The 16605-nt window shown below is 39.9% G+C and overlaps 1 protein-coding gene across 1 annotated transcript in view; it reads right to left on the bottom strand.

Annotated features, from left to right (window-relative positions):
• The window catches only part of B3GALNT2 (beta-1,3-N-acetylgalactosaminyltransferase 2), a 43403-nt gene that overhangs the window by 11977 nt on the left and 14821 nt on the right, over positions 1-16605 (bottom strand). The window contains exons 3-7 of the mRNA XM_017745213.1: positions 9448-9451; positions 6021-6168; positions 4650-4750; positions 3387-3580; positions 2278-2373 (exon numbers count right to left, since the gene is read on the bottom strand). Coding sequence (XP_017600702.1) covers positions 2278-2373; positions 3387-3580; positions 4650-4750; positions 6021-6168; positions 9448-9451 — 543 coding nt within the window. The remainder of the gene's footprint in view (positions 1-2277; positions 2374-3386; positions 3581-4649; positions 4751-6020; positions 6169-9447; positions 9452-16605) is intronic.

Here is a 16605-nt window from a genome sequence, read left to right as displayed (position 1 = left end):
TTAAACGTACCAAGAGTCTTAATCAGTTATTACCAGTGAACCTCAGTGTAAGGTGTCCTAAAACTGCAAACTATCATTATTTTCCAGGTTGAAAGACTTGTAAGCAAATTTTCTAATGACTTTAGCCTTCAGCTATTCTTACTCCAAGTCACTTAATGAAAGCTGAGGTCTGAAAATGCTTAAAGCAAGAACATTAGTGGCACACCTGAGACTACATCATCTGTTTTTCCCCATTTAAATTCCAGCCTTGTTGCTGCCAGAGTGCAGTGGCATTTACAGTGAATACCGAACAGGTGTACTGACATAATGCAGCCCTGCCAAACTCCTTCCCTAATGTTCAACAGTGCTGTGCTTTTTGTTCCTCTAACTACTCCCCATTAGTAATACAGAGTACGTGCAGTAGAGTCCCATCTCCATGCAAGGGGCCCATGGCTTTTTGACAAAATAAGTGCATTGCTAAGACTTGTCTGTAAGGGCCCCTTGTGTTTTTTTGTTATCTGCTAGCGTTTCTGCTGTTCAGAGCCTTCAGTCGTTCCAAAGCTGAATGATCGATTCTGTCTCTCACAATCTGGCCTGCCAGATGCTTATTCTAACGCTGCATTTCCTTTCCTTTCCCCAAGACAAGCAGAAAGAGCAGCACTTCAGCTGGAAGACGAATGAAGCTCTTCAGCAGTCTGTACAATCCATTACTTCTTCAAGGTGGAAAGACAGAGAATAGATGCTGTCTCAGAAACCATCCTATGACAATTTAATAGTTCACTAAATTTAGTGCTCTCAGACAAGTAGACAGGAACACGTGGGCATTGCCATCTCTTCTGAATCATCGTGTATGCTTCAGCATCCTGAGCATCACAGGAAATTACATGCTGTGCATAAGCCCTATTAATCTACATTAGAAACATCGTGTTACCCTGTAAGCATTCGACACATGACACATATCAGATTAAGGAAGCCCACACAAAGAAATATATGAATACTAATATCCTCTCTCTCAAGGAAACACTCCCCATCTGCCTCTCAGGAAAACTGCAACCATTTATAGCAAAATTACAACTGCCTAGAATTTTAGCATCTCGAAACAAAGTCTTACAGGGAAAAGGCTCACATGATAGACGACCAAATTACTGGGTAACCAATACTCTTTTAAAAAATGTAAAATAAACCCCTAATCATTTTAGTATGAAATTAGATTGTCAAAACATATGCACAAAATACTGCAAGTGGTCTGCTCACCTGGAAGGTCTCCTGCCAGCATACCAACTTGTACAGTATTCAGTAAACACTGTCTAAGATGATAAACCAATCAGCCAGCTGCAGATTCCCCTTAAAATGAACAGGTTTCCAAATGCATTCATTATTATAGAGCCAGGGGAATAAATCAGGGAATAAACTGGCCCAAATTGTCCTCTCTTCCCTCTTCAGTCTTCTCTTGCTTCATTCTTTCATAACACAATTTCTTGAATAATAAAACAACCCAGACCTAAAGACAACTTACAGAAATAGCAGCAAGAGTCCAGGAAAATATTTAAATGAAGGGAAACTGTCTAAAATGGTAGCTGATATATCTAGTGAGAGATCACTGCTCCACTGAGAACAATTCCTTGTACCTGGGAGGGTCTGCTAACTAGGATTCTCCTTCTGAGTCAGACTGTATTCATTAAACCTTCACTGTAACAACATCAGGGTATTTTCCTATGATATTCTGTTCTTTTTGTGTTTAATCTTTTTGCGTTCCCTCCTAGGCAGTCACAAGTAGGTTTGACATCCCTATATCAAAACCAAATAACACTGTCATTGCAAATGTAATATACGATATCTTGATGTTATGTCCAAGACATCAGATGTAGAAACCTCTTTTCCAGCTGTTCCCTAGAAACCTGTGCCATCCTCCCCTCCCTATCTTGCTGATAATGTCTGATAAAGCAGAAAAGGGAGAAAGAAGCATCCCATTTACTGGTAAACTCTCCCACAGAAAGGAAGCAGGTACAGTTTTCAATCAGAAACAGAAAGGTTTTCTGCAGTTGCTACTATTTGACAATGTAATTTTTTATCAATTTGTATTTTCCAGGCTTTTGCTTTATAACTACTCATGATAATAAGATGCTTTGAAATAAATAGTGGATTTCAGCACAGCCCTGCAACTACCTACCCATTCTGTGAACTAACATTCTAGAGGTTTTCACTTGCCCTTTTCTGCCTCAAGCAAAGGCCAGTTTTATCAGTCAGTCTGTCCAGATGACTTAAAAGAACTGCTGGCAGTTCTGACGCTGCACATACCTCTGGCAAAATAAACTGCTCTACTGGCTTGTACCACAATCTGTTCACCTGCACTCCACAGCTTGGTGGACTAAAGCGAGCACTGAAGATTGCTTCCTGAGAACAACAGAGAAAAAAATCAAAATTAAAAAAACCAAAACACACATTAGAGGTGCTACTGTACTACATATGCCATCAAAGGGCTCTTAGATAATAACAAATTACAAAAAGATGCTGCATTGCCAAATTCCAATCTTTAGAAAACAGTCTCCAAGCTCTCTTATGATACTAATTTTTCTCCTTCACTGGAAGTAAAAAGTTAATGCAGATAAAATTATTAGACATTGAACATGTAGGAATTCTACCATTTAGAAAACATAAACTTGATTACAGTATAACTTTATTTTTATTATGGCTATTGTAAACCAGACTCTTTGGAAGTTCATCATGAAAGTCATATATACAATTCTTTCAACTATAGCATAGGCAGAAGTTTTGAAACTGGCCTATCAAGTTATTGGTTGAGATAAATGCAATATATCAAATGCAACAATCATGCTCAAAATTTTTTTTCCCTCCAAAGCACAAAGCTATTCTATCAAACCCATAACAGCTTGGGACTGGAGAAATTATCAGTGAAGTCTGATTATTACCAGTAAATAATACCAGTCTCTAGAAACCTTAAAATGTCTTGGCAGAAGACAGACAAGAAAAAATTACAGCTGTCCTGCATCTCTGCTTGAAGACACCAAATGTATGTTTCTGTACACATGTTTTAAATATATTCGACAGTTTATTCTTTATTCCTTATATTTTTCCTTCCTATCAATATTCAGAACCTCAAATACGAACAAAAAATTGTGCATTGGAATTAGATGTAAGTGCTCTTTCGTAACAGCATCTAGATTAACTCATAGCACTTTGTAAATTTCATCTTTTCCTCATCCAGGATGCGTGTGTGTGTGTACATATACGACAATTTAAAATGCAACAGAAGAAAAATGTAATTCTTATGCTTGTCAGTTAAATACTTCTCTTCTAACTCACCAACACAGCATGTAACTTTCTGTAAGAACTTAATCCACAAAAACGAGACAACATGCTTTCAAAAGATAACTACAATACTCTACCTCATGTTCTGCCTGGTACAGTTTTACAGTGATGTTCCTCTGGAATCCCACCCCATCGGCCTCATAAAATACCCCAAGACTGGTAATGACAATGGGGTAAAGTACACGGAAGTTCACACTGACGATTCTGTCTTCAGACAGCACAGAAGGTATGTCCTCAGGGAGACTGAATGCTTCAATTTCCTGATTCAAAACTGTATGAAAAGGAAAGGACAGAGGTAAGGTGAGAAAAGTTCATAGTTCCTGAACTGGATACACACAAAACACTCTGCATACATGCAAAGCATTCTGGTTAATTAGGATGGCTCACAAGAGCACAAAGATAATCAAACACTGGAGTAAAAGAAAATACAATGGGCTGCAGACTGCAGCAGGAAAAATTTCAATGATACAGCAATCTGCAGGCTAATAGCAATTGCAACTCAATGCCTACATATCCACAGGGAAAAGACTAGAAACACAATAAATCCACAGCAGGAAGACAAAAATGCTATTTGACTGCATGAATACCTGTATATTAGCATAATAAAATAATTATTCATGTACCAAAATGGCATACAGCTCCACTTAATTCAGCTGCCTGCATTTTGGAGTTATCGCCTACCTAAACCCTGAGGTACCATTTATACTTGGGAACAGGGGATGTTGCCATTCAGAAAGAAAGCAACAGAAGTTACATTTTGTGTTGAATCATGGCTCAGGTGCCCAGCAGTCCTTAGTTAACTCGCATTAAAGAACAAAAATGAAATAAAAACCAAAGGTGACAGGAAAAATTTACCATTTTAGTTAGGAATTTTTGTATGGCACTTAATTTTTTCACCCACTTAACATTTCTTAATTGTTTTCTCTCTAAAGCAGAATCTGAAAAACCTATCAGCCAGACTTGCTTAGAGAATTCACTTTGTCACCAGAGAAGTCCACCTGACAAGACTCTGTCACCTTGCCACTTTCTTCACATTTGCCAATGACCTATGCCAGGTCATTCTCTCTCTCCAATTTCATTTAACACACAGATCAAGTAAAAATGTATGTTATATGGGAGAGACTGTCTGACACAAGGAAAATGCAAATCCATTAGAAGCCAATGGCCTCCTCTTCACATGCCCAAATATCTCTCCCTTCCTTGCCTGCACATGGTACTTACAGGAACGTTATCCAACAAGTTCTAGGAGGCATTTGTTTTCAAGACTGGCTGTCTCAATTAAACTCCCCAAACTACTTTCAGAAAAGATGACTAGAATTTTTAAAAGATGACTTCTATACCTGGGTTACTGATGTTCAGAAGTTTGCAGGAGTAGGGGTCTTCTCTGTCCTTCACTGGCACAGCACAACCATGCGCACCTATTATAAACTTCACAAGGACACTAAAATAATTTGGTTTTATTAACACCAGTTCTCTTCCCTCCTCCCTCCCTCTTCAATAAACTTAATTTTATCATCATGGCCTGTCTTTCACAGGGTTAAGATTTTGAACCCCTTAAAAATAAGCAATGACAGTCTGTATGCAGAGCAACCATGTGAATCCCCTCATAGGAGCTCAATTCCAAAGCCACATTAACATTTTCCATCTCATTATGAGGTCGAAGGAAGATTGGCAGCTAGAAATGAGATACAAGACAGCCAGCATACTAAACAGAAAAAAGACCTATGGCAACACTGAAGGATCCCAAAGACCTGCCTTTCCTGGCCTGGGTTTGTTACTTAATTCAAGATTGTTTAAATACTATGCATTCAAATGTCAATGACAAAATAGTAAGAAAAAAAGACACATAGCATCAAAGGAGGAACAAGGACTCCAGGCTATCTGTTACAATTAAATATTTCAACTTTGGGTTGTAGCAAAACAAGAGGTTCCTCTGCAGCTCCAATCATGGTTATTCCATAGCTGGGAGACATCCAGTATTACAAGGAGCAGGGATCCACCTTAACCTATCTTTTCACCTAGCAGCTAAATGTCCTCCCAGAACTCCATATAAGCTATGAAAGGTCACAACTGTAGATGACTGAAGTGGCTATGCTGCACTCTAGGCTGCATGCTGACACCAAATCTGTGAACAGCAAAATGCTTTCAGTGCAAGGCAGGTACCAAGGTGTGAGGATGGCAGCGTTTCCAGGGATGAACTGCAGCAGAGCTTCTCAGCAAAAACAGACCTGTCTGTACACAGACAATGCAAGCAATGAGGAAGGGCCACCCACACTGCAGCAGTTTGGTGCACCTGGTTCAGCGGGAAATAAACCTGAACTTTACAGTTGAGGCTGTTGCAAGAGTTTTCACGGTTCTCTTACCAAATGCAATCCTGCCTGTTTTCAAGTATCCTGGATTAGAGAGCATTTCAAGTTGCATACCATACATTGCAACACAAAAAAGAGAAAGGCTTATACGTCACTAATGAACAGTGGCAAGTAATTGCAAAAGCAAACAGCAGTGTATAAAAGGTAGTTACAGCCCAAGAAGTATTCTTATATACTGTTAAACAGACTTAAAAAAATCTATCAGAGTACAAGATGATCAAAAACAAAGAAAAAAATAAACTAGGAAATACTTTAAAAGAAAAATTATTAAATCAAGATATTTCAGCATTACAGTCCTCACCCCCTGCCCCCAGGCCCAAATTACAGAGCAGCAGAGGTTACCGTTGGTTCAGGGCAGGATGTTGTTTCAGGTGCTTGAACCAAGTGTTCCTTATAACACTGCGTAGTTCATGATTGTGTCGAGCTGACAAAACTCCTACAATAACATCATAATGTTTCAGCTTCCACTGAGGAAAGAAGGACAGTGGACCTAAAAGTAGAAAGTGACAAATATTTACTTTATGCACTTATTACCACAAGCCTGAGTTGCAGCATTAATTAAAATTCCAGCCTTCCAGTACTTAAAGGGGGCTTACAAAAAGGAGGGGAAGCAACTTTTTACAATGCAGATAGTGATAGGACAAGGGGAAAAGGTTTTAAACTAAAATAGGGAAGACTGAGATTGGATGTTGGGAAGAAATTCTTTACTCAGAGGGTGGTGAAACACTGGCAAAGGTTGCCCAGAGAAGTTGTGGCTGACTCGACCCAGGAAGTGTTCAAGGTCAGATAGGATGGGGCTTTGAGAAACCTGGTCTGGTGGGAGTTGTCCCTGCCCATGGCAGGAGAGTTGGAATTAGGTGATCTTTAAGGTCCCTTCAACCCAAACCATTCTGGAATTCTGTGATTAAAGGACATCTCAAAAGCAAGAGAATAAAACACTAAAAGCAAGCAGCAGACTTACGTTTGCATTCTTGGTTTGGGATCAGAGAAACATTTTCAATATGCCAAAACCTTCACTAACATACCCGTTTTCCCCCTTCTTTCTAAAGCTGCTGGACCACCTTTCTGCCCCACCATTCCAGCATGGGATCTGAAGGCCTATTGTTTCTAACCTTTTGAAGTTAGAAAGTTTTGAAGTGGTTTTGAACACTACTCTGCCTTCACACAGGGTGTTACATCTCTACACAGGGGAATGCTCCGGCTTTATTCAAAGCTGGATGCCATTGCCAATACTTGTAATCCAGGATTTAGCTTGTGCTGTTTTAATTTAGAGATCATGAAACCTGGATTTGATTTCAAGCAGGATTATGACCAGATAAGAGACCTGAGAAGCTCTGATTTAGAGCCTGTAAACAGTCAGGCAAGTAGCTAAAGTGAATTTGCTTAGTTTAATCTATCAGACATCCTAGAATTAAGACAGATTTACATTTAGTTTTAGCAAAGGATTGCTTCCTTTTTATCTCACTGGTTTTTTCATTGGGCTGAAGATAAAGAAAACAAATTAAGTGTGAGTGCACTTTAAACTACTGCATATAGCATAGACAAGATTTTTTAGAATCTAATTAAGAGACCAAAAACACTGCCAAGTCTGTATTGTGAACTCCCACAAGAAAAGCTGAATTATTATCCAGACTCTACCTTCCATACCAGCATCCCCTTTCTCCACTTTGAAGCTGAATAGATGGTTCTTTTACACTGCTCACTAACCTAGGACCTCACAGCATCTGCCACAAAAACTGCTGTGCCAAATCCCACCAGACATCCATCCAGCCTTATATCCCACTGTCAGTGTTCAGCATGCAGGGGAGAGGCCTTGGCCTGCCTCTGTTCCGTGCTGATCAACATCAAGATTTCAGAACTTTTTTGTTGTTGCTGTTCTTTAGGGCTACTGAAAATACCCCTGACTCCCAAAGCCAAATAAAATTGGAATTGATTCTCAGAACAAGGCAAGAGCAGAAAAACTACAGAGAGATGTTTCCACAAGAAAACCTTTCCCAGTCTATTTCCCACTAAATATTTTAGTTCTAAGCATGCAAACACTGATTTTCTATAAGAAGGTTACGTTCCACCATTATTTAAATAAATCTGTACTGAAAACAGCTACAAGATTATCAATGACTTAAACTGAACATTAATCTACTAAGAGAAGTTTCTATCAGTTTAGGCTCACAACGACTTAAAACCCCAAGCAATGAGCCAATAGTTCCATTCCTCATTTTTCCACTGAAATCAACTGTTGCACTCTTACAACAACCACAACTGAATTGGTGGTGAGGTTTAGGAATATGATTTGTTTGCTACAGAGCAGCAAACCCAGTGCCCTATATAACATGTGAAGAAACTTGTAAGTCAAACACACTGTTCAATCGAAATACCAATTTCGTTTTCCTTTACGCTGGTAAACACCATTTATCCAGAGGCTCTATATGCCCTCATAGGTCATTAGATAGCCAAGAATCACCAGCTCTCCAAGACACCAGAGATACATGAGACAGACATATGTTTATAAGACTACAACACTATAGCAAATTCCTGTGTAGTTACATAATTCCTTCTTCCACTTCCCTTTTTTTCCCTTGTTCTTCTTCCATCTTTAGTTTATTCTTCGGCCATAACTCCAAGCCTTTCAGTATAAACTTCATAGGTCTAATATGCTTGTAGACCGCAGATGAGGTACTGCTTACACAGACTTCTTTTTTAAAATATCACTTTTAATTAGAAGCAGAACCATTTCATTCAATCAAAATTAAAGAAAAATAAAATTAAGGGCACAAATCTATGGGGCGACTCGACTCAGAATAGCATAAGTTAGCTTGAATTAATTTTAAAAAACCCAACTAAAAATAAGATACTCAAATCAAATATACATACTTTTAATTAGTTTATATTTTAAAATGAGTGAAGCTTTTCCTTATGAACCATCCACATGGGAACAATGTTAATGTAACAGATGCTTCAGAATTAATATCCTATTGCTTTTAGAACACCATGACAGTGTTCTATATTCAGAAGATTGTCTTCTCTGTCCCAAGAGTTATGTCATTTTACTTTTAAAACCACTGAAAATGAAAAAAAAAGAAAGCTGACTTTGACAAAAACATTTTTTTTGCTTGCTAGTAAAGAATTCTACTTCCATTGGAAAAGTAGGAATAATGCTAAAATTTCAGGAAAATAGATTCATATGTGTCTCTCTGAACTCGCACTATTAAAAAAAAAAGGGAGATAAAGTGAGAGGTACAGGGAAAAAATACTAAGGCTACTATTAATTTATAAAGATAATTCTTATGTGCATAATTCTGATATGTGCATAAATACTCTCTGATGCAGCCTAATTTAAGAGAAAACATTGCTGACCTCAAAGACAATAGTGACAATTTAGACAAGCAATCGATACTTGCCACTGAGGACCAAAGCTATTTATCTGACATTCTATTTTTGTGCACTTTTAGGTGAAAATTTTAAGTGTTGGTAATAGGCTTGAAAAATATACACCATGTAATATCATATTATATCAGATCATATCATATCATATCGCTCACTCTTACCTGGAACTGCTTGTGCAAGATAATTAAGTCTTTAAATTTTCTGATTTCAAAGACAAGAAAAAACTGTAAATCTTGTCGTTTGTGAAGGGGGTGAAAAAAAAGAAAAAAGCTACATATCACATTCCATGATAAACCTGAAAAGTGTTACGGACTAAAGGTTTTGGAGAAGGAGAGGAAGGAGAAGGAGAGGAAGGCTTCCAGTCCAAAGGTCACACTACCACTACCTGCCTTGCTTTTGAATTCTTACTGACTCAAAGCTGCACCTCGGTTGCATTACTTAGCCCAAGACTTGTCAGGAGAACCTGAGACAATACACAAACCCTACCTGTTAATCCACAGCAAAAACTACAAAAACATGAAAGCAAGCAGCCCTCCCTCAGCTGCTGAGATCCATTTAATTCCATAGAGCAGCTGTAAGGAGTACTTCTGCCAGCTCTAAGTCTACGAAGTCCAGTCTGCCAGAACCTTGTGCCACATTGTTTAAGATAAGCTCTTACTGAAGCTTCCTTGGGCTGTGGTATTTGTAAGGACAGGCTTCCACACAATTCTCTGATATCTGACCATACATCTACTTTTACTGGTACAGGTCTTCACCTCAGTATGAGCTTCAGGAAGCTTTCACAGGATTCTCAGTTCACCAATTTTCATGAAACTTGGTGAAAGTGCTTGTCTTTGGGGCCTCCACCTGTCTGTCAAGCTTGACTGAGAACTACCAACAGATCAAAGTTTGGGAGAGATACAGGAAAAAATAAACAAGTGCATATGTAGAGTGCAAAGCTGTGCCTTTGGAACAGATGGCTAAAGATGCAGAGGTGTGCCTCCGGCTGAGCTGGCCATGGAAAGAGGTCACTGCTGACAGGCAGTCTGCTGACCCTACTCAGATTTTAACCACCTCAGCAGCAGTCAACAGGTCTTGAAGTTTTTCAAAATCCCAAACTACAAAGATGAACATGCATCTCTTCTTCCCATGAGATTGCTTCTCAATAAAATGTCAAATTAGGCAGTTAATTATATTTGCTTCATCATAAGGAGATGAAAAGAGAGATCATTTAGCTTGATTCTGTCAACAAACACAGTCTTGCTGCACATATCTCTGTTGATGAGTCTCCAATCAACTACTAAATTTGCCAGCCATTTTCAGTGAAATTTGGCATAATATGCAGTCCACAAAGTGATTAAAAGCTGATTTCATGCAACTGGAGTGGACAAAGAAAAGACTCATCATTAGTGTCTGCACTGAGAAACACAGCAGTGTATGCTTACTTGTAATATCAGGCACCAGAGCACCTCCACGGGAAAACTGCTAAAATAAGTGAGCTCCACAGAAGGCTGGGCTTTGTATCGTCTGCTACCAATGCAGCTTTTCTCTCTTTTTTTTTTTTTTCTGAATAAATAAATGAATGGAACTAAGTAGGCCAAACAGAAGTTATTTAGAATATTCTCAACTAATCCACTTCATAAGACTAAAAAGAAACAACACTGCTCCAAAATAAAAAATCCCACACATTCTAGGTTTTTATCTCTGCCTGTTCCTGTGATTTTCCTGGGGTTTAATACTTTTTTCTTCTCTGCCGCTTTGTGAAAGATCCAAACAAACACAAAGGAAGGAATTAACTGAATATAAAGATTTGTATTCCCAGAATGCTGACACACACAGAAAAAGAACAAACCAAAGACCAAAAGCAGCTCTTTCCCCCTTTAATCTACTTCACCCAAAGTAATCTGCTACAGCTCACCTGCATTACATGTTTTGCTGCAAGCAGAGCTACATGACCTCCCTGCAGCACCTACTTTACACCAGAGCTAGAAGATGCACACCCCTGGTTTCTGCAGGAGAACAGGACTCTGTGAGGCAGACAAGCTTTTAGAAAAGGTTTACAAATTCAAAGAACAAAACCTCCGCAAGCAGAGGTTTCTGTTTGTTTTACATCAACAGCATGCCCCAAAAGAAATAGAACAGCAGGGTCCTTCTGAATTGGCAAATGGCAGTAGTAATAGTGGTGGGGAGATGTTACCCTAAACACCTTAATTATGTAATACTTGCACATTTCTAGACAAAACTGGGAACAATGGCCAAAGCATCAGAAGCAAAGTCAGAAGAAACAAAAGCAAAGCCTTTTCCCAACACTGAAACTGATGCCTCCTTTTCTTTTTTTATTTTGTGGAGGGAAGGGGTGGGGATGTGGCAGGGCAGGGGAAGCAGAGCATAGCACCTTTATCTGTTGAAAGTTGGCTACCAATCCCTGCTGCCATGGGACAAAAGCCTGACCCCAGGGAAGGCTACTTGATCTCTTCTGGCTGTTCTATCCAGTAGGCAATTTAGAGGATAACTGTTGAAAACCTTAATTCAGCCAACTCTGGAAGAACTGGTCCTCTTTGCCCTCTGCTCCAGTGCCAAAATACAAAAATGCAATTCCAGTGCCACTCATTAGTAGTTTGCAATGTCTCAGACATCAGTCCACAGAATAACTGAAAACCCTAAAAAATCCCAATTCCTTTGGAAAGTACCATCAGCTTATTTGTGTATTCTTTGTCAACTATTTTGTGGCCATCAAAGGTTAGGGGATTGTTTTATGTTGGGGGTGGCCCATGCATGAAAAACAATGTTATAATAAGATCTTACAGATGAAGGGTGGGAGACAAAGCATTTTAGGCAGAACTGCACATCTACTGCCAATGCCAAACCTGACCTGCTGAGTTTCTATGCCCAAGGCCACCAGTCTGTAAGTCTTTGCACGTCTAGAAAAGATGAAATAACTTTGGGACCAAGCGTGCTACTCCCTGACAGATAGGACTACCAGATTTCAGACAACATCCTTTCTTAAGCAAGTCCCATGTTTTAGCAAAACTTCTCATTACAGAGCACCTCGTAGGTTGTTCCCATATTTTGGTTCCACTAGGCCAGCGCCTGAAGAAGTACATGCTGAGCCACAGGACAACAGATGGCATACAAGCCGACTCTAGAAAATGGTGGGTTTTAATCTGTTGCATAATTGTTCACTAGTAGAAGATTGACTCTAGCAAAACCAAAAGGGCCAATTTTTAGCTGCCACACACCCCCAGAAATGTAACAGGAATAACGACTTAAAGGGCATTAGCATCAGCCAAGCAGCAGAAGATTACACAGAATGTGTGGGGCTTTCTGATTAGGCACTGTAGATGAAGCCCTACAGTGAGTAACTTCCTACTCAATAAGATTTGTGCCATCAATTAAAACACACAATTAGCAATGAATCCACCTGGAGTGCTAAAAGCAGGTCTGTCTGTTCCTTCTCAAGTTTCTGAGGTCATTTTATAATTAGCATTTATCTAAGACTTTTACAAAAAAGTAACTAAAGCTTCCTACTCACAAACTTCCTTTGGATAGCACTTGTTTGTAACCAGTTAGACAAGGATTTCAATTAAACCTATAAGCATGTTCTTGCACAAATCTTGTTCAGAAGTGTGAATTATAGTCTCATTAACTGATGAACAAAAACAAAGCAGGAAGCCACCAAAGTCAGGACAGTAAAACAAAGGCCTCTGGTCTCAGGATTGAGCATATTTATTTTTTTCCAATTACTGAGTACTGCCTACAAGAAGTGTACTCTATCTTCTGTGACACCGAGGTAAATGTGATCATGAACATAGAGAAAGTCTGAATACTGCACAACTGAGGGCCAAGAATGCAGGCACACTACAGGCCTTTCACAAGGGGTAGTTAAAAGGAAGACTTATTACAGAAGGTACTTCCAATACAGGAAGAAAAGCAGATGGAATAAGTGAAGACTGGAACACTGTTTACATTTAAAGCCATCTGACCAATAGATAACAAAAACTAACTGTTTTCCAGAAATAGAAAGCCTATTTTCCTCTAGAAGTTAGAAGTACCTGAAGTGCTCAACTTAAGAAAGCAAAGGTTTAAAACAGACACCTTTGACGTCTGTGGTTACATGCTGAAGGTGTACCTGAAGGAGGAGAAAGACCCTTTTGACTGAAAAGCTTAAGAATTAAAGGGCATAAACTAGTTGCAAGTAAGCTTAGGCTAGAAATGAGAACATATTTTTAATCAGGACAACAAGCTTCTGGAACAGCCTCTTCCTATGACTGCCAGGAAAATCCAAGCAAACAGACACAAAGCCACCTCAAGCCTTCACTAAATAATGTAGGCTGCCCACCTGCCATTTTGCAACAGAGATCAAGAGTTGTTTTAAAGAAATAGTAAGCAGAATTGATGGCTGGGCATGTCTATTCCAATCTTGTGTTAGTGATTTAATGAAGCCAAGGTAAATAATATGGTAAATAACGAAGCCAAGTGAGTTGGCTGCACGGTGCTTAGTTGTGAGCTCAGGTTAAATCCAGGTGACACCTGTTTTTGCTACTACCTTTGACGGTGAATCTTTAAGCAACCTAAACCACTCGTATGTGACAAATTGGCATATTTGACTGGATGGCAAATAGAAGCACAGATTACTTAGGAAAGCATGGAATAAGTCCAAGCTCCAAATTATCAGAAGAATGGGGCTGTGTTAACTGGCATGATTGTACAGCTGCGAAAGGACAGCTAAAGGTGGCTGGGGCCAGATAAAGGATGGAAAAGGAATTATTTGCAAAATGCTAGGTAGCTGGTTAGAAGCTGCTTATCAAGATGGCAAGAATAACAATAAAAGGGTACAATAACTAAGGGAAGAAGTAAAACTCCTAAAGGCAACTGAATTAATACTGTCTTTGAAAACAGAGCAGCTGCAAAATCAGTTAAAGGAAGAAAACAAGAAAAAAAAGTTGGAGGAAAACATCAGATTTATGTTTATGTGGGCTCTCCATCCTCCTGACATTGTACAGATTAGGAGATTAATTGTATCCCCTGAAGAATGGGATGGGAACATACGGGATGATCCTGATGACAGCAAACTGAGGAAAACTGATTCTTTGTTTCCCTCAGATTCCTCTGAATATGAGCCCAGACCCATCACTAAAGCAAAATACATTCTCATTCCTGTTGGCCCTCAACAACTGATAAAATTCCACACAGATACAGGAGCACAAATTTCAATATTAATGCAACAGGATGCTGAGAAGCTGGGTGTACAACTTGGACAGCACAGAGTTAAAACCACTGCAGTGAATGGAGCAAATGTTATTAGCCAGACCACAAAAGTTAATTTAAGGCTCTGGGCGAGAAGTGAATGTTGTCTACTTGCTTTGCAGCGAAAGATCATGACGGAACTACTTTGGGTTTGGATATTTTGAATACCCAAGCCTGGTGCCTGATGGTCAGCAGTGTGTGGTCCTTTGGTTCAAATCTTGCCCCTAAACCTGGGGTACAGTGCATGTACTTCGTGCAGTCCTGGCACTCCTGATCCAAAGATTACCAATGTACAGCAATGCCCGATGCCTGCTGTGGCATGAAATGGAAATTCTGGGGTAACAGCAAAGTTAGAAAAACAGCACATTATTTCCAGAACCCACTGTACAATTCACCCACTTGGTCAGTCTGAAAACTGGATGGGAGGTGGCATCTAGCAATTGATTATCAGCTCTTAAATGCCAACATGGCCCCACTAAGAGCTGCAGTACACGATATTGCAATTTCAACAGCTACAAGGAGCCACACACTGTGGGCAGCAGTGCCAGGTGTGACAGATGTGTCCTTTATGGTCGGTCCCCTTGGAGGAGGATAAAAAGAAACTTCCTTTTACTTGGGAAGGTTCACAATATACCTATAACAGACGTCCACAGGGGTATAAACATTCACCCACAATTGCTCATCCCATGTTTGCTGAACTTTCACAGACAGTCTCACTCCCTCAGAATGTGAAACTGTACAGATCTATAGGTGATATTCTAATTAGAGGAAGTTCCCTTGAAAAGGTGGGGCAAGTGGTGGCAGCAGCGCAGCAAGCACTATACAAAGCAGAAGTTGAGATAGCACCTGAAAAACGTCAGGGACCAAGTAGAGAATTAAAGTTTTTGAGCACTTGGTGGACAGGGGGTACTGTGGTGATTCCTCCATCAATCTTAAGAAAAATAGAACATTTGCAAATGCCCCATTCTAAAAAGGAGTAACAGCAGCTTATGGATACTTTAAGGTACTGGAGGAAACACATACCTGGATTTCCTATCATTTCTCACCCACTGTACTCACTAACAGGAAAGGAAAAACACTTTGTAAATGTTAAATTAGTCATTGATTAACTGCTGCTAAATCATTTAGATATAAACCATCGATCAAGTTGGAGATCAAGACTGAACTTAGCTACACCTAAGCTCCATTAGGAGCTTGGAAAGCAAGGGGATCTGCCCTGAACCTTGTGACTCAACCAGAGTCAACCCTTACACCTTTGAGTCTTTGGTCTCTGTGTAAATCATTCTAAATGAATTCTAACTGGAGCTTCCTTAGGATGTTTCATCCTTGTAGTAAACAACAGGGAGACCTTGACACCCAAGTTTGTTAAGTTGCTCTTCTACAAATTTGTGTTACTCCTACTTTTGCTAATATCTTTAACAGTGATTATTTAAGTGACCTAAACCACTCATTCACACCAACACCAACTGAGGAACTGCCGGATTTTCTTTAGAAACGTTTGTTAGGGGAAAACACATTTATGTGTGAAAGGTCATCACGAGATTTCACATTGCCACTTCTAACTCCAAATTAATGCTCTGAAGCAGCCCCATGAAAGATGAACAAAACCAACCAGGCAATTCAAACGAACATCAGGCTAGAAGTTCAACAATTAGAATTCCCATACTTTTATCATTCAAGTGTGACCACTGCTGATTTGATATGCAAGAGCCAGAATACACAGAGCCACCCATACAACTCTGCAGCCTACAGACTATGCAAATGCACTGACCCTGTTTCTTGCATATTTGCATTATTAATTGCCACAGGAAATCAGCACTCCTGTTTTCTCACAGTTGTGCACACCCTGCACAGGGAACAGGCACCAGTTGCAGAGTGCGGCTCCATTAGTGAACAGGCTACTGGGTCACTAAACACTTCTAAGCACATCCCAAGTCAAAAAAAACACCATTACGTGTTCACGTACAGTGTTTTTTAATATTGTCAAACAGCACCTGTGGGCAGCTGACAAAAATTTCTGTTCCAACAAAAGCCCGTTTCCTCCAGGCAGGAAGATTTGTGGCCTGAAAACTACACCTCATTTTATAAGGAGCACAAGGTAAGCCCTCAGGGGTCGGATTTCACTAGTGTTGGATCATACCCGGTCCTAGGAATAGCTTCTTGAAGCACAGGGGTTTTAAAGACCGCTGAGGCAAACACAGTGCAGCGCGAAGAGCTATTCCTAGGACCGGGAATGACGCGACACGAGCGAGATTGGCGGGAATTCCTTCCCCACGTGCCTCGGTGGGAGCGGGAGGGCACGCGTGGCGCAGGAGGC

This window comes from Corvus brachyrhynchos, unplaced genomic scaffold (genome assembly GCF_000691975.1).
Source record: "Corvus brachyrhynchos isolate BGI_N302 unplaced genomic scaffold, ASM69197v1 scaffold70, whole genome shotgun sequence".
NCBI classification, from domain to species: Eukaryota; Metazoa; Chordata; class Aves; order Passeriformes; family Corvidae; genus Corvus; species Corvus brachyrhynchos.
This window is presented reverse-complemented; position numbering and strand designations above follow the sequence as displayed.